Here is a 19,156-nt window from a genome sequence, read left to right as displayed (position 1 = left end):
TCAGTCCCGAATACTTAACTACCTGTGTAAACAAAACACTAAAAACATAGTCATTGTTTAGGCTATAATTGTAATGTTGTGGTTTTTAAAATGGCTTGACAATAGGGTTGACCTGATTTAGATGGTATCCATGTATTGTATGAGTCATTTCCAAAATGATTTTGGGAATTCTGCAAAAACTTTTTTATATACAGTATTGTTTTAAGCTAGAATATTGCTAATTGCCTGCCCCTTTTATAGTGTGGATTAACTGGTGTGTTATAGTAGAGTTAACAGCACTCAGTTGCAAAATGAACTAATACGTTAAAACTATTAACTCGTTTAGGTTTGGGGTGCAATGTCAAAAACTTATTCTCCTGTAAAGCCTTTGTTTCACTATGTAAAGAGAATGTCTGATCTGCATTGTACTTGATGAGATAGCACGGGTTTGTTTATGGATATCTTTGGAGTTAAGGCAGTGTGGTTCTAAGAAAATTGGAATATAGAGACTACTGGAGTTACTGGAACAGGTTCAGTTGGATGAAGTTGCATTTGTCTCCCCGTTGCTGGAAAAGCACAATTCTTGCCACAGGGATCGCTGCTGGGGCCTCAACTATATACAATTAATATCAGTCACATGGATGAAAGCACCAGATGTATGGTTGCTAAATTTGCTGATCACATGAAGGTAGGTAGGAAAGTAAGTTGCAAAGAGGACATAAGGAGTCTGCAAAGGGCCATAGGGTAAGTGAGTGGGCAAAAATTCGACAGATGGGGTATAATGTGGGAAAGTGTGAACTTGTCCACTTTGGCAGGAACAATAAAAAAAAAGCAGCATGTTATTTAAATGGAGAGAGATTGCAGAACAGGGGTATCTGGGTGCCCTGGTACATGAATCATAAAGTTAATACGCAGGTACAAGTTTTTATGAAGGCAAATGGAATGTTGTCGTTTTTTATTGCAAGCAGAATGGAATATAAAAGTCAAGATGTTGTACAGGGTGTTGGTGAGACCACATCTGAAGTATTGTGTAAAGTTTTGGTCTCCTTATTTCAGAAAGGATATAAATGCATTAGAAGCAGATCAGAGAAGGTTCACTTGACTGATACCTGGGATGGGGGCCAAGGGGAGGATTATCTTACAAGGAAAGGTTGAACAGGCAGGGCCTGTACCTATTGGAGTTTAGAAGAATAAGAGGTGATCTATTGAAATATGTAAGATCAGAAGGGGAGAGACAATTTAAAAATAAGGGGACTTCCGTTTAAGACTGAGATGAGAAGAAACTCTTTCCTCTCACGGTCGTGAGTCTGTGGAACTCTGTTCCCTAGAGAGTTGTGGATCGAGGCAGGGTCATTGAATATTTTTAGGGCAGAGGTAGATAGATTCTTAACTAACAGGGAAGTTGAAGGGTATAGGGTGTAAATGGAATGTGGAGTTGAGGCTACAACCAGATCACCCATGAGCTTATTGAATGGCGGAGCAAGCTCGAGGGGCGGAGTTGCACCTTGTTCATATGTTGTGCAGTCGAAAGAGCTGGGATGCCCTCGTGATACCCTGTAACTGGGTCAAATTTGTCTCTGTTAAGCATGCCTGGGAACTGGATGTTACATGAGATTGGGCTGAAAGGGAAACCAACTCAATGGAATCTACAGCAAGGAACAGATCTCTTTCCAAGCTGATAGTGTCGGCATGGCTTCTAACTCCTTCTGGCCTCTTTTGAGGGGTATGTTTTATTTAACTCCCATATTAATTTTTCATCCATTCTCCCAGTGCAAAGAAAAGCACAAGGCAGGCTGAGCAGCTGTGTTGTATAATAAGAGGTATTTTGCTTTATTGTTTCATGATATTATGGGATGGAAAACCTGTTATAGGCCAAGGGCTTATTTTTCCTTAAAATGTACAAGCATTCAATAAAACTCCAGAAGAATAATAGCTGAACAGATGGAAAATGATTTTATAGTATCTTGCAAAGAATATGGAAAGTATAAAGGAGTTCAGAAATGCGTATATATAGAACAGCCTCTCAGGGCAGTTGCTTTACCATTGTTGCACAAAAAAGTGAGATTTAAATGTAAAGCCTCTTGCCAATTGTGCTTTTTTGTTGCCCAGCTCCTGCAAAGACTACTGGATGATCGCAAATCCACAGTGGAGATTATCAAGGCAGAAGGAGAGAGGATAGCAGAATCAGCAGAAACTGCCGAAAAAGAAAAGATCCAGAAACAACTGCAGAGTCTTGGGGAGAGATGGGATGGCTTGCTCAGCAAGGCTGCAGCAAGGTACAAGGTCTTTTCATATTCATGTGGGAAGAGAGAAGAAAACCATGTTTTGCTGTGTATGGAAATCGAGATTTTTTTTTTAAAACAACATTGTAGAAACATTTCATTTTTCCAGAATTAAAAGTTCCCACCATAGCCATTCTTAGTCAGCCATGGAGAGTTTGAAGTTAGAACTGAAACAGATTGCACATCCCAGCTTTAATTTGATGGAGGGTCCTTCAACTTATACTGTAAATATGGTGTAAATGCTAAGCTTTCATATCAGTATCATAGGAGGATATAAAACAAACAACATTAAAATATTTGAGCAAGACTTTAATATTTCTTAAATTATTAGATTTCATTGCATAAATTGAAAGGAAAAATTTGGGAGCAGAAACTGTTTCCAAATTGTTGGTTTGATTATTTACATAAATGTAAAGAATACAAAAAATGCATAAAAAGCAGAGCATAAACTTGCTACATCTGAATTGAACAAAACCTTGAGATTTTACAAGGCTTTTTTGAGTACTGTATATGAAATAATGGTGAGATTTTACTACACCTAGTCACTGTGGAGAAAAGTTTTTATTTTAATGTCTGTTGGGCTTGTAAACACGACTGCATTACCATTGTAGTAACTTCAGCAAACGCGCATGTACAGCTGTGTAGGGAGTCACTCAACTGGATTTATAACAATTTAAAACAAACCCAAATTAATAGTTTTACTCCATTTTAAGTCTATTGATCCTGTGTAGAGCGTGTAGACATTGGAAGGAATACAAAATGGTCAGCTGTTTCTGCTGAAAAAACACACTAGCTTGAAACCATTTCCTAACTTTTGTTCAGAAATTCTATTTAAAGTACAAGGGATGAGCATCAGATTTGGTATGAATCTAAATACATCTATTAAAAAAACAGACAGCTACATAGGCATTTGCAAAGGGATATCTCTGCACAGATGTGAAGAAGGTAGATTTAAATAAGTGTCATTTTATGTGATTTATGACTTCCTTTTCCCTAGAATTGAGTGAATTCTTCCAAATCCATGGCTATGTAGTGGGGGTTGTTGTATATTTGATCCCTGGCAGTACTAATACTAGACATGCATTTGAATTACTGGCAGCTTTGTGGAAGAGACTGTCTTCTAAATGTTACAATGGAGGCTTCACTCTGTTTAGTAACTGAAGTTGTTAAATTTGAACATCTGATTAGGGGCCATACAAATCTAAAATCTACACTTAGCCAAGGAATCACCCTTAGAATAGAGCTTAACAAGTGTTAACCATGCAGCATGTTCTCCAAAGAATGACAGTACAACAACAATAATATTTACTAAAAGAAAATCAGAGGCTCTCCCTAGAAAATATTCTACATCCATGTTTTAAAATGTACACTGCTGTTTGCCTTAAGATGTCTGTGTGTGTCGGATGATTAAGCATTGTGGAGTACCACAAATATGCAATGACAAAGAAGGGAGAGTAACTTTTTTTCTTTGCCTAGATGGCATTCATAGCTTGAAAATATTCCAGATATGTGATGAACATAGTACCACTCTCTAAGGAAAAAAGTTATCAGTAAATGTAACCATTTCCACTCAAAGATTTCAGTTTCTGCAGTCAGTGTAGATAATCATTTGCACAGTCATTTATTCTGTTGTTTGTCAATTTGTCCCAGTCAAATATTCACATTGGCTGCTCCTTGCACTATGTCTAATATCATCATGCACCTGTCTTTGCACCATGTGTTAACGTAGTTGTGCATACTGTCTAGCCCTCTAGCTCATATTCCCACGGCTTCATCAGTTCGTTTAGGTTGGTAATGTTAAACTACACTAAAGAATGAGGGTATTAAGATTGTATTTAATTAAATGCAGTTACCCTGAATGATTTATGATGCTCTTTGTATAAATGTTTACACTGCAATAATATTTAAGCAGATGTGGACCATGTGTTTCATTACAGTATCTTGCTTTGTGTTCTTGCAGGCAGAGGCAGTTAGAGGATATCTTGGTTATTGCAAAGCAGTTCCATGAGACAGTGGAGCCCTTGAATGAGTGGTTGATCAGCAAGGAGAAGAAATTGGCCAACTCTGAACCTGTAGGAACACAAACTGCTAAAATTCATCAGCAAATCATACGTCATAAGGTAAGTGGCATCATTCCAAAGTATAACTTTATACTTGGTATTGTACTATTTTAGCTGTAAATGAATGACATGTTGTAAAATTATTACATTTTCAAACTCTATTTTTTTGTTATCATATTAAATTAAAAAATGTAAGTTTTGCATATTCTTAGGTTCGCAATGCATCAGAATGAACCCTAACTTTTTACTGAATTCATATATGGACTTTTTAATTGCAAACTATCCTCACTGCGCAGTTCCCTCACCATTTTAAAGAAGAGCAACAATCTTTCAGGAAAGGAAATTGATCACCATGTACCTTAATAAATACATATTGGTCTGGAATGATTTACAGAAATGTACAAGAGTCCACTTTGGTTTTAGGTAAATGAAATGTTGGGATGAAAGTTCAACACAACCACCTTTTTGTCCCCCTCCCCCACCATAACAAAACATGTCAAATGCTGCGATGGTAAGAGAAAGAAAAACAAGCTTCCTTTTGTTTGGGCTGAGAAGAGTTCAGACTTTTTTATTTCTGTTTTTTTAATGGATGACAAGGAAACACTAGAAAGAGAAGATAAGCTGGGAGTAAGCCAAGTTTTCACAATGCCATTCAGCTGAAGGAAGAATTACTACTTTTGTTGGGGGCAGGCCAGGATCTGGTTCATGGATTTGGACTAAAATCAGATCCAATTGGATTTATCCCGAGCAAGAACCTTTTCTGTATGCATATACATGTATCACTCATGCACGTTCTTAACCAAACTGCCCTTCATCTTCACATAAACCACCTGCTGTGTCTCAATCCGTTTCCTGCTAGCTCCCTAAATGAAAGTGATGTAGATTTGCCAACTATTTCAAGAAACTAATAATAGAATTTTCTAATATCTTATTGCAGGAGCCATTAGTTTTGTGTGTAATTAATATATGGTTGTAAATGTATCCATTCAATGAAGCTCTTTCACCTCTATCCCATCCCCAGCTTTAGATGAATATTGGGCTCCACTCAAAGGCTCATGAGATTATTCCCTTTTTTATATTGCTTGCTTACTCTCCTTTTCTGAAGACATTGAGTTTTTGCTGGAGTAAGGTTCCACAGGCACATTTCAATGCCTCACCGAAGTGGCTTTTATCCCTGTGTTAGAGTTGATGAAAGTAATTTTCAGCAGACTGTATTACCATGGGAACTTGGCAATCAAGGCAATCCTGCCCTTGTCCAACACCCATGCATGTGAACTTCAAACAAGATTCACTAATGCAAGTTAGAATCCTGTTTGATTTCCTTCTGCCTGAACCAGGAGTCCTGTTGTTGTCCTAGCTGAGACTAGCCAAGTCCTAGCATAAAACCTAGAACTTCCTGATTTGTATGGCTGAGTCATTAGCTGGATAAACCAACTCATTGGAGAACCTGTTTGAGACTGTAATTACATTCTTAATTATTGCAACTTTGCTGTACTAATTGACTGCATGCCAATAAAGAAAAAGTGCTATTGTGCATCCATGATGAACTTTGTTTTGCAAGCTATGAAAAAACATTCAAAGATCAGTCTTCTATATTTTCTTGCTACATGTTGGTATTAATGAAGAGCATCCTTTGGAGTATTAGAGAAATTCACAGCTCTAGGTTCTCTCCGCCGTATTAAGGATAAATGATAATAGTTGAAGGCATTAGTGAGAGACATAAAGGTATGAATAAACTTCTAGTAGCATCCAGTTGTCTCATCTTTAGAACATAGGTGAAAATCCTACCCAAATTAATGGAATTAAAGGGTCCTGAATCTAGTTAGAAAAAATCTGTGAACAATGTGTTGGCCGATCTTAACTCCGTTCCTAGTGTCTGCAGAATTGGTTGTGTATTTATGTATTATATATCTGTTTTTAATTATACATTATTAATGTTGAAGTGTTAAGATGTTTTCTGCATTACTAGATTGGGAAGAATTAGCTTTGCAGATTTTTGCTTTCTTGCATCCAGACAGGTCATTTATTATTCTGTTTGCTTTTAACTTCAAAGCAAAGTCTAAAATGTTTTTGAAGTTACATCAAGATTTTTTTTTTGCCCCAGCCTGTTTGTCATAATTTTGGTCCAGACTCTCTTAAGCTACACTAACCATGATCCTTTGTCAAACTTGTTATCAGTTAAGAAAAGAACTACATTTTTTTCTGGATTAAAATGGCCATTGCAGATTTATGGCCTAATGTTTCCTCCACTAGCCCCTGTATGAATGGTATATGATCTAGATTAAAGATGTCCCCAATTCCTTCTTGGTGTTTTTTTCTCTCCTTTTTGTAACACCATGGAAAGTTTTGCCATGTTGAAGGTGCAATCTAAGTGTGAGTTTTTGATGAAGTTTATTTTGATGCATCAATTCCTTTTTATTTTGTTGAAAATTTTCAATTCATAATCCTGTTTTCTTTATGCTATCATTTTATCCTTGGTTCAGGCCTTAGAGGATGACATCACAAACCAAAGTCAGAACATCCAACAGGCAGTCAGTGTCGGACAGTTTCTCATGACGTTGAGCGCAAAAGCAGACCAGGAGATGGTAGAGGACAAATTGGAGTCTATCCAGACTCAGTATAGGGAGATTGGGGACAGGTGCAGCAGAAAGGCAGCCCTGCTCCAGCAAGCCCTTGCCAATGCCAAGATCTTTGGAGAGGAGGAGGTGGAGGTGTTGAATTGGCTGGCTGACGTTCAGGACAAGCTCAGTCTGGTGACCATCAAAGATTACAAATCCGACATCTTGCATAAACAACACGCAGAGCAGCTGGTATTTAATTTATTTTTTAAACTTTTTCTTCTGTTGTATTAATTTAGTTAATTTTACCTAAAATTTTCTGTTTAGGCAATTTTCATTTATTTTGGTTTTAATTACTTTTTTATGTTGTTTCAGCTGTAATTTTTTTGGTTGAATTTTAGCATTAGTTTCAAGATTATCTGCGAAAAGGTTACAATTAAAGTAACTTTCCCCCAACCTATCTTGTTTAGAGCAACATTTAAAATCCTTAAATGTTACACCTCACACATTAAAATCCTGAATATCTGTCTTTAGTTATACTGTTGAACTTGTTATACCTCTTATTCTACAGTTTTAGATTTCCCTATTTGTCTTGACATAATGCATTGCTCATAAATGTTTTAAAGTAAAATAAAGTAGACTGAAATATTAAATCAGTTTTGTGTAGTCAAAAATTTATGCATTTAAGATGGAGACTAAAATGCTACAACAGTGGTGCCGCCTCAACCATTTTATGGATCTGTTTTTTATTTTGAATAGAAATATTACACTTAGAAGTTAGTCATGCTTTGATCATATTTTGGCTATTTAATTGTTACATGCGAAGGACCAGAATAAACATGTTTACCAATCTAAGGTAAAGCTGTAAACATATTTGGCATAAGCATTTAGTTCAATATAGTTCTGAAAGGCAACATAGACCTGTTGGGCAGAGTGGCCTGTTTCTGTGCTGTAAACATTATGTAACTATACTTATTTACAGTAGAATAGCATAACAAGGTTAAACAAAAATGAGTTAATGTTTTAAGACCAAGATTTGAGAAGTGAATCATTAGGCATTCAGTATTTTGGTTTACCTCTGCGGGCAAATGGATTTTCTAAAAATATATATTGGCTTTTCTGCTCATTGCACTTCTGGATCATAATAAGAGCAAAATACTGCAGACCTGGAAATCTGAAATAAAAACAGAAAATCCTGGAAAAACCCAGGCCTGGCAGCAACTGTGGACCGAGAAACTGAGTTAACGTTTTGAGTCCATAAGACTTCTTCAGAGTTGAAAGGAGATAGAAATGTGATGGATTTTATACCGTTTAAGAGGGAGTAGAGCAAAATAGAATGTCAGGGATAGGTGGGAGCTCAGGAGTGATTGACAAAGATGTTATGGACAGAAGACAAAGGGCATGTTAATGGTGATAAAGACTAAAGAAGGTGCTAATAGTGGCATAAAGGTAAGATAGCAGAATGTGTTGATGGCAGAACAAGAGTCAATGCTCTGTGAAACCAAATCATAAGATAAGTGACAGAGCCCTGTGTTTGGGGGGGTCGGGGGGAGGGTGGTGGTGTGGTAGGAGGGTTAGAAGCGGTAGGGGGAAAAAAGATTAGATTAAAAAATGGGTCAAGATGGGGGAGAAGAGTTCATGGTCTCAAGCTGTTGAACTCAATGTTAAGTCCAGAAGGCCGTAAAGTGCTTAATCGGAAGCTGAGGTGCTGTTCCTGTAGTTTGCATTGAGCTTCACTAGAACATTGCAGCAGGCCAAGGACAGACGTGGGCATGAGAGCAAGATGAGTTGAAATGGCAAGCGACAGGAAGGTCTGGGTCATGCTTGCAGACTGAGCAAAGGTGTTTCGCGAAGCGGTCACCCAGTCTGCATTTAGTGTCCCCGATGTAGAGGAGACTGTATTAGCAACGAATATTGAAAGAGGTGCAAGTGAAGCGCTGCTTCACCTGAAAGGAGTGTTTGAGGCCTTGGATAGTGAGGAGGGAGGTAGTAAAGGGGCAGATATTGTACCTTCTGCGATTGTATGAGAAGGTGCTGTGAGATGGGGAGTTGGTGATGGGGCAGTGGATCAGGGTGTCACAGAGGGAGCAGTCGCTACATTAGCCTGTTCGTGCCTCACAGAACTCATTTCTTTCTATCTTGACTCCGTTCTCGCTCCCCTTGTCCAGTCTCTTCCACCTGCATTCATGATTCCTCTGATGCACAAATACATATCAATAATTTCCCGTTTCCTAACCCTAACCGTTCCTCTTCACTATGGACGTTCAGTGCTTCTAAACCTTCATCCCCTACCAGGACGGTCTGAGGGCTCTCCGCTCCTTCCTTGAACAGAGGCCCAAACAATCCCCATCCACCACCACTTTCCACAATCTGGTTGAACTTGTTCTCTCACTGAACAACTTCTCCTTTAACTTGTCTCACTTCCTCCAAATGCAAGGTGTGGGTACCCGCATGCCCCAGTTATGCCTGCCTTTTTGTGAGTTATGTGGAACACTCTTGTCCAGTTCTACTGAGGCCCAACTCCTTTGCTCCAGTGCATCAATGACTGTATAAGTGCTGCTTCATGCTTTCGTCTGGCCCTGGAAAAATGTATCGATTTTTGCTTCCAATTTCCACCCCTTGCTCACCTTCACATGGTCCATCTCTGACACTTCCCTTCCCTTCCTTGATCTCTCTGTCTCCATTTCTGGTGGTAGACCGTCTACTAATATTCATTACAACCCCACCAACTCCCACAGCTACCTTGACTACAGCTCCTCAAATCTAACTTCCTGTGAGGAGTCCATCCCATTTTCTCTACCTCCGTTGCACCTGTTCCAATGGTTCTACCATACAAAACAACATTTCTGTCATGCCTTCCTTTTTCCTGAATCGAAGGTTCCCCCACACTGTGTTGATAGGGCCTTCAACCGTATCCGACCCAACTCCACTTCTGCCTTCACCTCTTCCCCTCCCTCCCAGAACTATGATAGGGTCCCCCTTGTCCTCACTTTTCACCCCAACAGTCTCCACATTCAAAGGATCGTACTCCATCACTTCTGCCAACTCCATCATTGTGCCACCACCAAGCACATCATCCCCTCACCACTCCCCCACCACCATCCCCAATCTTCCCCTCCCTCCCCCCCAACCTTGCCTGTCAGCTTTCCATAGGGGCCATTCTCTCCGTGACACCCTGGTCTATTCCTCTATCGGCCCCCAAATCTTCATCTCCTGCCCACGGTACCTTGCCATACAACCACAGAAGGTGCAACACCTGCCCCTTTTACCCCCTCACCATGCCAGGCCCCAAACACTCCTTTCAGGTGAAGCAGTGCTTCACTTGTACCTCCTGCAGTTTGGTCTACTGAATTCACTGCTCCAAATGTGATGGTCTCAACATTGGGGAGACGAAACACAGACTAGGTGACTGCTTTGCAAAAATCCTTTGCTCAGTTATCAAGCTTGACCCAGACCTTCCTGTCACTTGCCATTTCAGCTCAACGCAAACTGCAGGAGCAGCACCTCATCTTCCATTTAGGCACTTTACTGCCTTCTTAACTTATCATCGAGATCAACAACTTCAGACCATGAACACTCTCCTCCATCTTGACCCATTTTTTAATCCAACCTTGTTTTTCCTCCAACCATACCACCACCCACGCCCCCACGCCACCCCCCAACCCCAAACACAGGGTCATCTGTTATTTGTTCTTTCGTTTTGCTTTCACAGAGTGCTGACCCTTATTCTGCTATTAACGTATTCCGCTATCTTACCTTTATGCCATTACCAATTCCTTCTTTAGTCTTTAACACTATCATTCACACTCCCTTTGTCTTGTGTCCATAACATCTTTGTCAAATCTCTCCTGAGCTCCCACCTATTCCTGTCCACTTTTTTTTTACTCTACCACCTCTTAAACAGTGTAAAATTCATCACATTTCTACTTCTCTTCAGCTCTGAAGAAGAGTCATACTGCCTTGAAACATTAACTCTGTTTCTCTCTCCACAGATGCTGCCAGACCTGCTGAGTTTTTCCAGCATTTTCTGTTCTTATTTTATATATGCTACGACCAACATCGTCTGCCTTCTTGACTTAACATCAAGATCTAAAATAATTTTGTGATATGGAGATGTGGAATATATACAAACACATGTTTTAAGGACAGAGTATGAGGAATTGCTATTCATTTCACAGCAATTCTCGATACTGATCAAGGCAGCTGCTCCGTAATTCTACTTGCATTTGGCTATGATTCAGATTTAGTCCTTTTTGAATCCCTTAGCATTCGAGTCATGAGAAGCAGAAATGATGTTTCCGTAGAAACCTCACCATCCTTTTATTAAGCAGCTGCGATGATCTCTTTGTAGGCTCTGAATGATGACATTATATCCCGGAAGAAGAATGTAGATCAAGCCATTAAAAATGGACAGGCCTTACTGAAACAAACTACAGGTAACAGTTCAGTAAAACTCAAAACCTTATGATTTTCTGCTTTTGGTATTGATCTGCTAGGAATGTTTTAATAAGACCAGCAGTTACTGAACTTGAGTAAGGAAAATTGCACAATAAATGACCAAAGGTTTTTTTCAGTTCAAAGATGTAAACTTTAATCAAGCCATTTAATTCATTTATTCTGTGTTGCCATTGTGTTGTCAGTTATTAAAGCTCGACATCCATTGTGCACAGTGCATAAAGACACCATCTGCCAGCTTCCTAGCGTCAAGAAATGGAGTTGGAACAAAGCCCAATCCTACCATTAGTAGTGAAGAGTTAAAATGTGCACATTTTAAAAACATGTTGATTAATATTCTGTAACAGAGTGAGAGTTTTTTTTTAAAAAAAATTGCACTCAAAACACCAATTTTGAGTAAGGACTTTTAAACAAAAATGGACCTCATCTATCACATTGGGGACTAAAATTCTAAGGCTCTTATTGCTGCAGAATATAAATTTCTATTTTATAGAACTTGTATGTTTTGTTGTTGAATGCTAGATGATCTCCATGCAAGAGTGCAAGCAGACAGCCTACTTCTAGTCTTTCTTTTGGACAGGCTGCTAGATGATGCGTAACTGTGACAGAAGTGATTGCTTGTACATGATTTTACTTTCTTCCTCACAAAGCTCCTCTAATGACAAAGCTGAAATTAAGGACTTATGGCAACTATAGGACACAGTTGCATTTCGCCATCCTTTTGCTCCAAATTGGGTGACATTTTTAACAGCGCCTTATGTGAGAACAGATAAGAAAATATCTGAAACATTTTTAAATTTAGGCCTTTCAAGTTTATAGAAATCTATTGTTTTCTTCAAAAGAACTTTTCATCTAACCCCATGAGACAAGAAACACCTCTACAGTTAGTGTACTGAAGAAAGTAGATGGCGTTGATTTGTGAAGTGTTTCCAAATGTGGCAGAAGAATACTACTCACAAGTGCTTCTTAAAACTGCCAGTTTTCAAGTCCGCTTTTCAAATGCATTGTAACTTCCATCAGTTCTCAGGTCACTTGCCACCCTGTGTAGTTTATCACTGTATGTAGTACTGCATATTGTTGCTCTTGTATCAGCAATTTATGGCCTGTTTCTTGCAGCGCAAGCCATGGCTATATTGGCTTAACTAATTTATAATTCTGTTTTATCAATAATGCTATATATTACTACAGCAAAAATTTTAGCTTTCCCTCACTTCAGTCCATACTAATATCCTCCCGACAGAAGTTTGCACAGGTGTGATCAATAACATTTTCCTGTCTGCCAGCCTTAAATATGCTTGCGTAATGAGAGCAGGTACCCAACTGATCAGTTTTGCATTTTCTTGTCATGAATTATCATTGGTCAGTGGCAAACAAACCAGTTTTGCATACTAAAAGCAAAGATATCATTCTTTCACATAACCTTTGTGATTGAACATCAAAATTAACGGCAAGATGAGAAATTGTATTGTCCAAAACTCTGCAATGCACATTTTTATCAATTTCTAGTCATCTGATTTTTTTTTAAATTGGAAGTTTTTACCACCACAGTTCCCACATTCAATCATGTTGCTTTGACTTTGGAGAACAGTTTAACTATTTGTAATGAATAAAACACCTAAAACTCAAGGGGAAGGTGCAAAAGGGATATAGTGAGAATGCATGCTTTGTTGTTTGATTGTAAGCTTCTTGTTTCTTGTTCACTTTAGTTTCTTTCTTGTAAATCACACAAGATTAGAGTCACATAGATTAGAAATCTGATTTTTTTAATTGAATAGCTCATATGTCATATTAATGTTCCCTCGATGCCTATATCAAATCTTCATAACTGAAACTAAACTTATCACTGCATATGTTGTGGAACCAGAAGATAAAATAGAGAACAACATCCGATACTTTCTATTCATAAAGACTGTCATTAGTTATGTACTTCTCAGTCATGCAAGAATTGGTTATTCTGCTATTTATTGTGGAGTCCTTTTATAACAGGGTCTTACAATATAAAGGATGCAATATCACCAGCAGTGTGATTTGATGAATCCCCACAAGTAAAGTTAGCCATATAGTTATCACTTTACTGATCATCAGATAATCTATTACCACTCTTCAAAAAAAATCCTTGGTATTTGTATCGTTCATATAACACAAAATATGTTGAAATCATGCTATAATCTGACTAGGTCATTGTCATGGTATTACCAATCAGTCTTCTGTTTCCACCTATATTTCTGAGCAAGTGTGGTTTAAAGGAGAAATTCACTTCCTAATGCAATCATTAGGTAAAGTAAAATATCACCAAATAAATATGCTACTAAAATTTTAAAATTAGTATGTTTTTAGATTGGGAGATCTTAATAATTCTGTTGACTATTGACTAAAAATTACCATTGCTATACAGTCATCAATGTATTTGCTCTTTAACATTCATTGATATTTATTTAAACACTTAAATAACTTGTGTTTTTACAACAAGTAATGTTGTAAAAACATAACATTTTGTGCATTTACCTTTGTAGTTGTTAATGTGTTGTAGCAGCAGACTACTTTTTAAACATTTCATTCGTTCAAAAAAGTAGATTTTAACATTTTGGAGTCATTAAGTCAAATGAATGGATATTTGAGCTGTCAAATGGTGTGCAAGGGAGTCCAGCAAGTGAAGCATAATCCACTATCAGGTAATTGCAATTGAGATTTTACGGTGCTTCATACTGGATAGTTTCTTCCTTTTTTGAATGAAATGCTGAAGCAACTTCTAACAAAAAAGTTGCTAAGATTTTTGTAATTCATGACCTGCTGCTACAACATATTAGTATATTTACTGCTGCTTAGAAATGTTTGTGTATTTACATTTGTTTTGTCCATTAGAGTATTGACAGGATGAGTGTTAAAACTGAGTTAGCATGAATAATGACTTTTTGAACAAGTTTGGTTCAGTTTTTTTAAACATTAACATATTCCTATTTCCTTGTGTATATCTATTCAATATTTTCTTTGCTGATATTTTATTTCCTCAGGTGAAGAAGTAATAATAATTCAGGAGAAATTGGATGGTATTAAGAGTCGTTATGCGGAAATTACTTCTTCTAGTTCCAGGGCGCTGAAAGCATTAGAGCAGGTTCTGCAGCTTGCCACAAAATTCCAGGCTTTTAATGAAGAACTGTGTGGCTGGCTTGATTTAGTGGAAGCCGAGCTTGCTGCAGACACTCCGCAGTCACCAGTTGGAGAACAGATTCCCCAGGTTCATGAAAGACAGAAGGTAAGTGGAGAGGTCAGGCATCCAGAATTGGTGAAACTGAGCTACAAAAGGAAGGAAAATGGAATAACATATCCACATTTTATTGTTCTTGTAATCTGACATGCTTGGTTAAATACTGCAGACAATTATGCTTAACAGAATATTAAGCTTATATTCTTAATACTCAGGAGTTGAAAAAGGAAGTAATGGAATACCGGCTAGTTCTGGACACAATTAATGAAGTGAGCAATGCATTGCTGGAACTGGTGCCATGGAGAGCTCGAGAAGGTCTGGATCGGCAGGTTGCAGAAGCCAATGAACGATACAAAACTGTCAGCGACACTGTAACACAGAAAGTTGAAGCAATAGATGCTGCCATTCAGAGGTCACAACAGGTAGATTTTCTTATAAACATACATAGATGTGTTTGTGTAACAGTTCTAGCCTGTGAAGCAAGGGTATCCAGATGTCTAAAGCCTGAGTAAGTGAAATTTTCCTAGTACAAGCACTAGTAGTGGAAACAAGCCAGAACAGATTGTATCCTAGTGCTTATAACAATAATGTATGAAGAGCATGGTTGTCCAAATTATAAACTGTATGGCCAATGAGCCCTAGAATTCTGTCCCACAAGCCCTGGAGGCCTGGCTGCTGATTTGGTCTTGTGTTTCTTGCTCATTGGCTTGTCTTATTGAAACTTTGTAGATCTGTTCTTAGTGCTGTTGCCTCATGAGTGGATAAATCCTACAAATCACCTTCAAAATTTGTTCGTATTGGCACCTTGAAATATTTGCAGATTAATGGAACACTGATTTTAAAATTTATAAATGGCACATGGGAACATTGTATGCACCTAATTAGCCCACAATGATGAGATACTTGAACACTTCTGTTAGACATTAACCAGTTTCATTGGTTAAACATTGGACAAGCCAGACAAGGGATAATGTCATGTCTCTTAGGACCTTCACTATAAATGGGTGATCAAATTAAATTCATTGTACCCTAATCCCTAGAACATCTTGTTATGGAGTACTGGGATGAAGACTTTCATCTACAATCATGAGGGAGAGCAATAGTGAGACCAGACACTTTTCCATGTAAATAAAGGAAAATTAGTGGGAGAGTACTCCTTTGCATTTAATGAGTGATATCAGACTAGCTTTGGTGAGGGTGGGGGAGTAGATTGTACCTCCTGTCAGCCAAAATTTAATTATAATGTAAAGAAAGCCAAGAAAGAGGAGAAAACTTTACTTTAAAAGCATTCTATACCTTTTAGTATGTCAGTGCAAATAATAACCTGTCTAATGTAGATCCTACAATCTATTATACCAGAGGGAAGAATTCTACCATATGTAATGACAATAACGCATTCAAATAATGTATTGTGATCCTAAACTGATCTGTTGACCCTATATCCTCTCTGTCACAAATACTGACAAATTCTTATTTTGCAATATGATGCACCCCTGCTCCTTCCTCAGTCCATCCCTTGCTGAAATCCTCATTCAAGTCTTGTGGATTCAGTTACTTCAATCCTCTCCTAGCATGCTCTCCTTTAAGACAACTCTTAAAAACCCACTTCTTCACCAAGGTTTTTTACCCTTTCTAATTCCTCCTCCTTTGGTTTTGTGTCAGTTTTCCTTGTACCTCTGTGAAACGCCACAGGAGGTTTTTCAACACTAAACACGCTACTTAAGTGCAAGTTATTGTTGTGATCCATGTGTTGTGTGTTATCCATAGCAGCCTTCCCCAAACTAAGAAAAGCATACAAAATAACTTGTTTGCCCATATGATAGTTTTAAATTTGTCATTTTTTTCTCTTTGCGTGGGCATTCACTTTCTGCAAATATATGATGCTGTAGGTTCTGTGATCATGGCATAACACTGGGGAAAAACTGAATGTTTGTGTGATGCATGGTGTAAAACTTCAAAAGCTGTTTGATATTTGAATTGCGATTTCCTTGTTCAAAAGTGTATCTTAGGTTTTTGGAACAAGTTCCTGCTTTGCTATGATTTACTGAATTTCAAGAATGGTATAGCCATCCAGGTACCAAAAATGATAGCTTCAAGTCTTCTCAAGTTGGAGGATCTGCAGAACTTGGCAACTGCATCTGATCTTAAAAAAAAAACCTGCATCACTGTTTAACTCACCTCATTTAGTTTTTTTTTTCTCTATTTTCACAGTCCAATGGATGGTATAATAAAATGGAATGAGTTTGAAAATTACAACACTTATTGTTTCCATCTGAATGAGCATTGTAGTTCAAAGCAGTATCTTAATTATTTGTTTTTTAAAAAATGTAGATTTTCCAATCATAATGTCAATGGTAGCCCATTTATAATGAATGCTGTCTTCAGCATTATGATCATACAACTATCTGTTTTCTTATTGGGAAAGAAAGTGCCAGTTGGTGGTTGTCATGTCTACCATGACTTAAACATAGTGGATTGATTCTCTTCACAGTATAGTACTGCAGTATTTGTGAAATAAAAGGCTTAACCACTATTTAACAATTATGTTTGTGGTAGATATTGTCAACTGTGTGTTTGGAGGAGTTAGTAAGGTGAGATGGATTTTACCAAATGTGGTGGTGTTCTAATAAGTCCTTTTTATATATTTGCACACTTGAACATGTTTCAAAACAGTCATTCATCAACATCAGACACCAGTCATTTGTGGCCTAAAATTTGTAAACCACTGCTGATATATATATAATCTGTTTACACTGTGTTTGATTTATACAAATCGGGTGATTATGTGCTCCTAATTCACTGGTCATAAAACAGCACTCGACACACTTCATTCAAATAACAGTTTGCCTATAAACTTAGTTGGTGTAAAGTGTGCTTCGGCTAACTTATTTGTTAGAAGTTCTTTGTTGTTATTGTATTGTTTAACCCTTTAAGGACTCAATTATTTTTAAGTTGTAAAGAAACATTTTAAATATAAATTCCTCTGGAGAGTTTTGATACTTCTTCAGTTTTTCTTCCTTTTTCAAGTACAATTTTGCACATGACTGGTATTCTGCAGATTAAGGCTCTTAAATATAAATGGGAAACTTGGCTTGCAGGATGCTTTTAAAGACATTCAACACTCAAAGGGTTAAACCTAGCTATGTTTTACGTATCTGATGTGTTGTCATCACTTTCAAGAGCTTCCTTATTTTTCAATTGCTAACTTCACTATCAAACCTTGTGTTTTCCACCTCCTGAAGAACCACATCAAATAAACTTCACTTCTTACACTTTTCTCTGTACGCTTGAAAATGTTAACAGGATTGAAACATTTTGAAGCTGAAGAATTAAACATTTTGAAGCTGCTGAAGAATGAAATATAGGTTCCAAAGTTTGCCTAATTTTTGCAGTTCCTTAATGTGAATTTGCTATGCAATGTCCCCCAGTAATGGAGGTAACACCACTTGCTACATTTTTAATGGTACCAATGGAACAGCTCTTTCATTCTACAGCAAGGATATGGGTTATTTTGAAATTATTAAAATTATTATAAATACTCAACATTTGATGCGTTCTCACTGCAATTTTTCTCATCTTGCAAGAAATGTTAAATAACCCTTACCCTGCATTATTATGTTAGCTGTCGCAATTTGATTCGGCATATCAAATGTATCCTGAAAAAGATTTTAATCCTCTCCAACATGGATGAACATGAGCCAGTGTGGACAGCTGACATAGGAAAACAGCTTCCTTTTCCAACTCTTGTTTCCTCAGTTGGATTCACAAGAAAGTACATTTAATTGTGTGCTATTGTATGCTCATTTCAGATCAGGGCAGGCTATTTAATATAAATGATGAGCATAGTGCTATAAGACATTAGTATTTCAAACAAGTTTCAGGTTCAGTCACTAGAGCTCTGAAGTTATAGGAACAGGAGCAGACCATTTAACTCCTCAAGCCTGCTCCACCAGTCAGTGAAACCCTGCTAACCTGTGATCTAACTCGCTATACCTACCCTTAGAACCATAGAACACTACAGCACAAAAAAACAGGCCATTATTCCGCTAGTCCCATTGACCTGCACCCAGTCCATAACCCTCCAGACCTCTCCCATCCATGTATCTATCCAATTTATTCTTAAAACTTAAGAGTGAGCCCGCATTTACCATGTCAGATGGCAGCTCGTTCCACACTCCCACCACTCTGTTAAGTGAAGAAGTTCCCCCTAATGTTCCCCCTAAACCTTTCCCCTTTCACCCTAAAGCCATGTCCTCTCGTGTTTATCTCTCCTAATCTAAGTGGAAAGAGCCCACTCGCATTCACTCTGTCTATACCCCTCATAATTTTGTAAACTTCTATCAAATCTCCCCTCATTCTTCTACGTTCCAAGGAATAAAGTCCTAATCTTTCCCTGTAACTCAACTCCTGAAGACCTGGCAACATCCTAGTAAATCTTCCCTGCACTCTTTCAATCTTGCTGATATCCTTCCTGTAGTTAGGCGACCAGAACTGCACACAATACTCCAAAGTTGGCCTCACCAATGTCTTATACAACCTCACCATAACATCCCAACTCCTATACTCGATACTTTGATTTATGAAGGCCAGTATGCCAAAAGCTTTCTTTACAACCCT

General features: G+C 37.9%; 1 protein-coding gene across 4 annotated transcripts in view; it reads left to right on the top strand.

The window, feature by feature from the left end:
• Positions 1-19,156, top strand: part of macf1a (microtubule actin crosslinking factor 1a) — a 651,250-nt gene that overhangs the window by 549,716 nt on the left and 82,378 nt on the right. For all 4 annotated transcript variants that reach the window (XM_041213072.1, XM_041213073.1, XM_041213071.1 and 1 more), the window contains 6 exons: positions 2,089-2,255; positions 4,222-4,381; positions 6,805-7,131; positions 11,231-11,315; positions 14,346-14,587; positions 14,755-14,961. In XM_041213072.1, the coding sequence (XP_041069006.1) occupies positions 2,089-2,255; positions 4,222-4,381; positions 6,805-7,131; positions 11,231-11,315; positions 14,346-14,587; positions 14,755-14,961 (1,188 nt within the window). The remainder of the gene's footprint in view (positions 1-2,088; positions 2,256-4,221; positions 4,382-6,804; positions 7,132-11,230; positions 11,316-14,345; positions 14,588-14,754; positions 14,962-19,156) is intronic.

This window comes from Carcharodon carcharias, chromosome 19 (genome assembly GCF_017639515.1).
Source record: "Carcharodon carcharias isolate sCarCar2 chromosome 19, sCarCar2.pri, whole genome shotgun sequence".
NCBI lineage: Eukaryota > Metazoa > Chordata > Chondrichthyes > Lamniformes > Lamnidae > Carcharodon > Carcharodon carcharias.
This window is presented reverse-complemented; position numbering and strand designations above follow the sequence as displayed.